We start from the raw sequence: 9,338 nt of genomic DNA, 5'->3' as shown, positions 1-9,338 counted from the left end.
CTCCTGGGAACGTTTAGGTGAACGTTTAGGCTGGAAAAGAGCCGTAAGATCAGTGTTACTAAGGGAACACAAAGCGGTTGCACTCGCTCCTCTAGAAGGCTACGCCAAAACTACAAGTATTTGATTAAAGAACCTCAAATAGGAGACAACACAGGTGTATTCTAAAAATCAAGATTATTTGCTATTGGATTTTTTTATATAGTTCAATCAAATCAGTTCACTGTTAAAGGTATTCGAGACCATCTGAACCAAGCTGCTGCCTTCAGCCTGTATGTGTTAAAATTCCTCAGGTATTTATCACAGATTTCCCTGTTCTTTGCATTATCTTATTTTCTCTCAGTATTTAATTTTTCTCACAAGAATATATTGCATTGTCAGGAAGGCTCCTGGGAGATGAATTTACAAAGATTAAATGAAATGATATTTTGAATTTCTCAGGTTTGAAGTTCATTTGAAGCACAGTTGACCAGAGTCGACCGTGCCTGAGTGGTCACATTAGTGATTGGTCCCTTGATATAAGTAATGCCAGCGATTATCTGAATTTAACATGTGGCCTTTCTCAGTCTGACTGTTGGGTCCAGATGTTCTCTGATTAATTATCTCATTGAAGTCTGATTTAACGGTTGTGATTGTATCTGCCTTGCTGGACTTAAGGAATTATAATTTTAGAAATGTTTTATCTGGGTGACTGTATCTTAACAGCAAAGGAAGGGAAGAGCTTGTGCAGTTTCATCTTCTGTATTTTTTTTTGTAAGAGGGAGACTTTAAATATATTTAAATCTGAAAGGATAACGTTAACAGGTGTCAAAATTAAAACAAATTTCATCTGGGCCAGGTGTTGGAAAACCTGGGCCCTGCAGGCCTGAGGATGTGGGATGGCATTCCCTCTGTGCTCCCCTCCAGTAATGGGGCTGTAGAAAGTTGATTAAAATGGCAAATTACTGCCAATTTTTAAAATTAAAGAACCAAAATACAATCCCATGGTAGTTTCAGCATATACTAGCTATAGTTTTCCAGCCCCTAGTCCCATTTTGTCCCAGGGAAGGTCATTCTGCTTCCCCAAATTCTGTTTGTAGTTTCAGTTAAGAGCATTTAAATGCAGTTAAATGAAGTTAAATTCCATTTCCTTCTCTAAACTCAGCACTGCACAGTGATGCTGTGCAGTTTGTCCTGTTTCACTCCAGCTTTGGGAACATTCAGTTTTGGGGAACATTTCTCCTTTACCCCTATTTCTGTTAGTATAACTTCAACATCATTTGGAAACATTTTAATGAAAATCCTAGAAAAATACTAGAGTATGATTAGGCAGGAAATAATAAGAGAGGGGAAATACTGTGTGTGAAATAATAGATTTCCACAGGAATATTAATCTTTATAAGAAAAATAATTCTTTTGAGTAAGATGCTAGAAGAGCCAGTTACATAATTCAAGTTTCCCAACTCACATCAGCTTGGAAATGACGTGTGTTGTTTGGCTGGTGTTATTTTGCAATTAATTGTACAACTAGATAAATTACACCATGCTTTAATGATAGAGAAGCACTGGTATTAATGAAGTAGAAAATACACATCTGAGCACTTGGAAAATGATGCCTGGCTGATTTTTTTTATTTTCTTTCCAATTCTCAGTGCTGCATTTCAATTTGATTTGTTTCTATTTTTGTTTCAAGTCACAATAAAACCAAGGAGACTCATTACCATTGAGCCTGCACTCCACAAAGGGGAATGATGAAAGTTTCTCTCCTATATTTAGATGTGAAATTTCCACCAGGTGCATTCTGCACTGGGTCATTTAGGAATTACCCCTCACATCTGCCTTATAAAGTATCTAAACAAAATAAGTACTAGGTTGTTGTTCTTTTTTTTAATTGAAGTGACAATTGAACAACAGTACTAAGAAAATACTAAAAGGCACAAAGATAAAATAAAACCGAAGCCAAATATATCCAAGTACTAAATGGAATATTTGGGACTTTTAGTGTAGAATTCTCTGCTTTGGCCTGTAGTGGCACAAAAAAGGCCCCGAGGAATGGGACAGGCCCAGTGTCTGCACCCTGCCAGGACATTTTTTGTCACCATATCCTGGTTGGGGTGGTTGTCTCTGCTGTCTGGCTGGAAGCTAATTCTGCTCTGAGGTGATTGCTTGCTCTTTGTTGGCAAACAATGATCTCATAAAAGCTGTTGGGAAAAAGGGAGCCCGGGCTGGAGTCAGAGGGAAAACAAACTAGGGTGGGCCTAAAAGGCTTGAAATCCTTTCCCTTCCCTAGATGGATATCTGCAGTGGGGTAGAAGAAAAACATGGAGAAAAGTTGTCTTAACTCTGATAGTGTTGCCTCATTAAAAAAAAAAAATCTTATGTTGTTATTGTGTCACTTCACATTTTATAATTCCCCATTAGTTACAGTCTCCAAATTCTCTGTATATACATGTAATTGTTTTCTTGTTGTTTGAGGGAAAAAACTTAGGCATAGCCTTGTTTATTTTAATTATTTCCCCTGGTTTATAATTTGGATGGGATGTACTACTCTCTTTATTCACTAAGGATAGTGGAAATTTTTTATTCATGACTTATCTTTGCCCCCAGTGCGTTGATTCCATTGCTGAGGTGTTTCTCACAAACATGCAGGATTCTGCCTTGAATTTGGAAACTCCGCTGACTTTTTCAGCTTCACCACTCTCTGTCTCAGGCTGGGTTGGGTACAGGAATCTCTTATTGTGGGAGGGGAGCAACTCTTGCATGTGTCTGTAGGGTTTTGTGGGGATAACAGTGATGAATCATCAGTTAATACCTGTCAAACCCAGGTAGTCACAAGAACCCTCCAATATGCCCCGTATCGACTCCCTTCTTGTTCCTCGGCATCTGAATCCCATTAACAGCTGTCAAAACCTGGTAAACTATTTATATGCTTTCACAATTTGTTTAATTGGATAGTTAGGAAATGGCATACAAGAAAAGCTTTCCTTTTCCCTTTTTTTTTTTTTCCTTTAGTCTGGCTGAACATCTGTAGCATTAGGGGCTCATTATCTCTGAATTGGCACAGCAAATCAGCAGCATCATTAAAATGCCACATTAAGATGATTAAGTTTCTTTGTTACCCAGTTGACTTTTTGCATGTGCTGAGGATTTCACGATTATGACCCCACTCCTTGTAAAACACTTGAGCTACATCACCCTTTCCTGCCGTTGTCTTTAATGGCTTCTGGGTTTTATTCCTTGTGCTTTTCCGATCGCTCCTGGTAAACTTTGCTTAACAACAGGACAAAACTTAGGTTTTCTCCTCTGTATTTGATGCCAGAGTCTCAGGTTAAATGGAGAATTTGGGGGGGCTTTCCTACTGAAACTTCCTCCTAGAGGAAACAGTTAAGATTCAGAAACCCTCCAACTTGCCCTAATTATTCAGCTCTCTTGATTTTTTTATTTCTGCGTTTTCAGCCTGGAGAAGAGGGATTGAATGGAGATGTCAGAGCAGCCACCCAGTATCTGAAGGGACCTAAAAGCAAGCAGAGAGGCGCTCTGCTTCAGGAACAGGAGGGAATGGTTTTAAGCTGATAAAGGGAAAATTTGCGTTGGATATATGGGAAAAACCCTTCCCTGTGAGGGTGAGGAGGCCCTGGCACAGAGGAGCTGTGGCTACTCCATCCCTGGGAGTGCCCAAAGCCAGGCTGGATGGGGCTTGGACCAACCTGGGAGAGTGGAAGGTGTCCCTGCCCAGGGCAGGGGGTGGGACTGGATGAGCTTTAATGTCCTTCCAACACAAACCCTTTGTGATTCCATCATGTTATAGAGCACACACAAGCACTGTTTGGGTGGTGACTCAGGCTGAAGTTGCCACCGCAGCTTTATTTTGGACTTTTTCCAGAACCCATTGTTTTTACAGTGTTTCAGGTGAAACAAAAATATTACTCTGGAGTATGTCTTTCATCTTGTAATCATCTCCCCAGGAAATGAAACCATGTGCATCAGCCTTAACGCATCACACCAGCACTTTGTTCTGTAAAAGCTGCAGCTTTTTTTTCCTCAGTGTATATTAACTCCATGAACTGCCTCAAGAAAAATAGTTCCCTGGCTTGGACTCTATGAATGTTTTTTTTTTCTGTTACAACCTCTTTGCTTGCCTAATAGAAGACATTATAGCTCTTATTTTTTCCACTGTGGGAACTTTGTTAGTGTTTTTAGGGATAATTGTGTTTTTCCTCAGTTAAATTTCCCTATTCTACATGAAGTCACAGCTTCCTTCCTCTTGATTAAGGCAGACCAGCCTGGAAACTCCCTGATCTAATAAAATATGTTGATATTATTTTTAAGTGACAGATACAAACCTTCCACACAGCTGCCAATCTCCTGATCACATGGTATTCCCTGTGCATGCCAGTACAGAGAAAACTCCAGGCTGAAAAAGTAATCTGGTGGCTCCAGACTCTGCAATCACTTGGTTAATTTTAGTACAACCTATACCAAACCATCTTTTCCTCAGACTGCTTTGCACCAAAACTGTCTCCTGTCTGGCTGTCAGGAGCTGAAGCATCCTCTAAACCATCATGGGTGAAAAAAAAATCCCAACCCTTCTAATTTATATTTCTAGTCTCTTCTCTTGTGTCTTCTCCTGGTCCCAGTCATCAGAAGGTGAATTTTTCCTGTGAAAGTCCTTCAAATACCTACAGGAAAACACTAGAACTTTGGATGCCATGGACAGCTGAAACAGCCCCTGTTTTTTGCAGAAGCAGTGATGGAAAAGCCTTGATCAAAACTCAGGTGCATCCTCCTCTGTTACTACAAGGAAACACAAGCCTCGCATGCAGTGTGGAAACTGCAGAGGTGATTATTTTCCATGGTGGAATCATAAAATGATTTGTCCAGTTTGCACCAGTCCCTAAGGATGTACCATGGGGGGGGTCTCAAACCAGCGCCCACACTGTGCCACACAGACCCTGGCACAGCTCTGGAGCTGTGAGCCAAGCACTATGGTGAGAAAGAGAAGCAAAGAGCACAGAAGCCTCTGTTGGAGGTCACAGCTCGGCCTCCACTGCTGAACAACCACGTGTGATGCAGAGGAAAGGTGAGACGTTAAGTAGAAAGTGGGAATTGAAATTGTTTCTGAAAGCACCAACAAGGTGCAGCTGCACTGGGTACTTCCTTTTACCATGCTGGGCAGGATGTAGCAAATTATTTTGGAACGGCCTCCTTTTGAGGGGGGAAAAAAACAACCAACCAACCAAAAAAGCCTTTTTTTTTTTTTTCTTTTTTCCCTTCCTGGGAAAGGGATGGATGTTGAAATCTGCTTTCAGCAACTGGCAATCATTGTTCCTTGGAAAATGGAAATGGTTGTATAAACTAATTTTGAAGGAGTCTTGATAGCAAGATCACCCTCACACCCTTGGACATGGAGTTGGCAGCAGGAGGCACCTGCAGAGGAAGCCCTGTTTCTGTGGAAGCAGGAATGTGTGGGTGTGAAGCAGAGCTGGTACTGAAGGATCCACAAAGAAAAACAGCCCATTTTTGGGTGAATCTGGAGCTCCCTGTGGTCCTCTGAGAAAACACCTAAACCCACTTGAGCTAATCCAGGACTGGGGCAGTAAGTCCCAACAGCAAAATCCAAATATTTTCCAGGATAGGGGATAAAAACACACAGTATGGGAGAAAACCCCTTTCTTCCATCAATTCCTCCATCCAAGGAGAGCACAAGAGGGATCCAAGAGTTTTCCACACTACTGTGGGGTCTTGTGTAGGACAAAGAAGCCATCACCCACCTATTTCCCCCAGGTCAACCCAAAGTCAGACAGATTGGCAGGACTTAATACAATCAATTAGGACAGAGGAGTGATTTTCTCCCTAAAATGTAGCTGAAAATGTTGATTTCATTAAATTCTACGTTGCCAGATCTTTCTTTTTCAAGGTTGCTTTTATGTCGCCACCTCATTTTCACTGCCACCCATTGTTTGTTCTAGGCATTTGATGTGGTTTATTACTCAGAACCAGAGCTAATACATATTCAGCAGCTCATGTTCTGTACTTTGGAGAAAGGACAAGTGATCCAGTGCCAGATTGAACTGTCTAATCCTCGGCTGGAGGAAGGAGCAGGTGGCCAGAGAACAAGGCTCAAACAGGAAGCTGTGTGGTGCATCTCGTGGTGCTTGTCTTCACTCGGTAGCTTGAGGCACAGCATGAGTTTCAACCTTAGTCTGTCTCTTGTCAGAGAACCACGGAATGGCTTGGTTTGGAAAGACCTTAAAGCTCATCCAGTCCCACCCCTTGCCTTGGGCAAAGACAGTTTCCACTCTCCCAGGTTGGTCCAAGCCCCATCCACTTCCATGGATGGAACAGCCACAGCTTCTCTGGGCAACTTGTGCCAGAGCCTCCCTACTTTCACAGGGAGGAATTTCTTCCATATAGCCAACCCAAAATTTTCCCTCTTTCACCTTAAAGCCATTCCCTCCTGTCCTGTCACTCCAGCTCATGAGGAATTGTCCTTCTCTGGCTGCCTTGTGACTCCTTCAGACACTGGAAGGTGCTGTGAGGTCTCCACACAACCTTCTCTTCTTCAGGCTGAACAACCCCAACTTTCTCAGCCAGCTTTAAGCAGAAAAAAAACTGTCCTGGAAGTTATTACAGATTTTAATGGAAGTGCTGGTAGTGTTGAAGTTAATTGTGGAAAGGAAATTCAGCACCCTAAGCTGGGAATCATCTGTTGTTTATACAGCGTGGCCAATTTGCTTGCATTTTTACTCTTTAGTAAATCATTAGCTGCCTGCTACATCCACCTTTGTCATGGAGCTGCATTCATTTAGGCAATGCCTTTGGATTCCTCTGGACTGGCTACAGGACCAGGAATCTGTTTGAAGGCCACGGATGCTGATCTTCATGAGGCCTCAGGTTCTTTGCCACATCCTCACAAAATTACTTCAGGCAAAGCTTTTGGCATTTCTGGGATACATTTATTTATCAGGAAACCCTTTCCTGCTTCTGCTAGTTTTATTCACATAGAAAATCAAGATTATCAACTGCTCCTCACACGTCTGAGGTCTATGGATAAAAACTGTGATTTGCAAGTGAAAATTAGGATTATTGATTAGGCTTAACTAGTGAGAATCTATCCCATGGGAGAACTGGGAGTCCTACACTGATCGGATATATTTCCTAGGCTTGTTCTAAGCACCAGAGGTTCCACAAGAAGGTAGAAGTTATAAGATATAATTACTTGTTAAATTTATGTCTTTCTGTATTTCCAATTCACAGAAGAAACTGAAATGCTGATTTCTATAAAAATAATACTTGTGAATGGTGTGGAAAAGTGTTTTCTTTTGAATCCTGGCTAGTAACTTCAGGAGATATTTGTACTGCATTATATATTCATAATCTGTAGAAGAAAGTTCTCCATCAAAGATAATTACCAGGCAGGTTAATTGCTTTCAAGGGTTATCTCACTGTGAGCATTACTAAGTGTCCATGACCAGTGAAGTTCCACATCTCAACTTCATTTCTTCATCTGCATATTTCAGTTAAACTTTTAGGAAGATTGATACTGTCATTTTCTATAATTTTTAGTGCTGTTTTTCCCTAAGATATTTATAAGATCAGCCTTTTTTCACTTCTGTGCTTTGTTTTACCTGCAGATGATGTGATTAAAGTGAAAGGTGAATACAGTGAAAGAGAGGAGAGTGCTTTAAATTCTGAGCCAATGGAAAACCTGGAAGAATCTGAACTGCCTTACACATATCCCAGAGAATATAACGAATATGAGAGCATTAAACTGGAAAGACACTCGGGTTCATATGACAACGTCAGGCCAGCTAGTGGAAAGATGAATTGTGATATCTGTGGATTAGCCTGCATTAGCCTCAATGTCTTGATGGTTCATAAGCGTAGCCACACTGGTAAATATCCCTCTGTTGTTCTTGTAAGAGCTGGAGTACTGAAAATAAGATAATTTTTAACCTATACTAGTTATTTTAAAAAAGGATACCAAAATCAGGGTTTCCTTGTTCCATCCTTGATGCCACATGTGATCTTTATCAAGTTACTCGCTGTTCTGTGCCTCACTTTACCCACCTTTTTTCTTATCAGGATTGAATATTATTAAAAGCAAGTTGGTGAGGCATTTTAAGAATTTTGGATGAAAGGCACTATGTAATGCAGTATTTCTGGCACAAAGAAAAAAGTTAATTTGGTTTTGTGCTGCCATTTTCAGTCTGTATATAAATTTCTCTCTGTGCCATACTTTGGCAACAAACCAATGAGCATCTTAAGTTTCAGCCTGCAGTAAGATAAGGCTTTTTTTTCCTTCTAAAAATTGCTGGCTTGTTGGAATCAGCCTCCTCCAGAGCACTTCTTTCCATGGAAGAACTGTGCAGTGTTTTCCATAGTCCTACATATGCTACGAGCAGCTCTGACACCAGAGCTGCACCTCCCTCCCACTGAAGTCACACTCTGTGTGTTTCTATAGAAAGAAATCAATCCAATATCTCATTCTTTCCTCTTCCAAAAAGGCAGAGGACAGCATGATACCCACGTAACCATTAAATGTCCTTTTCTGTATGTCATTTTAAGGTGAACGGCCATTCCAGTGTAATCAGTGCGGAGCTTCCTTTACTCAGAAGGGAAACCTCCTCCGCCACATTAAACTACACACAGGGGAAAAACCTTTTAAGTGTCACCTGTGCAGTTATGCCTGCCAAAGGAGGGATGCGCTTACGGGTCACTTAAGGACACATTCTGGTAAGTGACTTCACAGGCACTCCATGTGTTTTGGATGTGTGTCACTGGGACACTCGGTGTGGAAAAGACAGTCAGCAAGGTTTGCTCAGCCTGTGAAGGGCTCAACACGGAGCAGTGACCACTCACTGGTGCTGCTGGAACCAGCTCAAGACTGGCTCTGCTCTTGGTGCACAGAGAGGGGCCATGGGAACCCTGTCACAGCCCACAAACCTGCTTGCACAAATAACTCCATGGTATTTTCACAGAATCACAGAATCATTTTGGTTGGAAAAGACCTCCAAGATCATCAAGTCCAGCCTTTGACCCATCACTACCTTGTCAGTTCATTTTCATACAAGTGGCGCTGGCTGTGCCAGCAAGCTCTCAACTTGAGGAGAGTGTGAGATGTACTTTGCTGGGACTTCCTCCCATCCCATTCTGAGCTGAGAGGAAAATCCCAGGAGCATAATTGCAGGCAGATGACTATTGCCACCTCACTGTGGTATAGTGCCTTTCATCTGAATCTCTTAAAATGCTCAACAGATGTTTCTTCTTAAGCCTTGTAGAGTGTTCTGTCCATTTTACAGATGGGGAAATGGAGGCACAGAGCTGAGGTGACTTGAATTTCAAGTCAGGTATAACTCAAT

At 41.6% G+C, this 9,338-nt stretch overlaps 1 protein-coding gene across 7 annotated transcripts in view; it reads left to right on the top strand.

Moving 5' to 3' along the window:
• The window catches only part of IKZF3 (IKAROS family zinc finger 3), a 34,681-nt gene that overhangs the window by 11,572 nt on the left and 13,771 nt on the right, over window positions 1–9,338 (top strand). For 2 of the 7 annotated variants that reach the window (XM_085561839.1, XM_085561838.1), the window contains 2 exons: window positions 7,611–7,871; window positions 8,545–8,712. The exons of 1 other annotated variant lie outside the window; for it this stretch is intronic. In XM_085561839.1, coding sequence (XP_085417965.1) covers window positions 7,611–7,871; window positions 8,545–8,712 — 429 coding nt within the window. Of the gene's footprint in view, window positions 1–148; window positions 291–7,610; window positions 7,872–8,544; window positions 8,713–9,338 lie in introns of those variants that run through there. 4 more of the 7 variants (XM_085561841.1, XM_085561840.1, XM_085561843.1 and 1 more) reach the window with 3 other exon arrangements.

Source organism: Lonchura striata, chromosome 27, assembly GCF_050655825.1.
Source record: "Lonchura striata isolate lonStrDom1 chromosome 27, ASM5065582v1, whole genome shotgun sequence".
NCBI lineage: Eukaryota > Metazoa > Chordata > Aves > Passeriformes > Estrildidae > Lonchura > Lonchura striata.
This window is presented reverse-complemented; position numbering and strand designations above follow the sequence as displayed.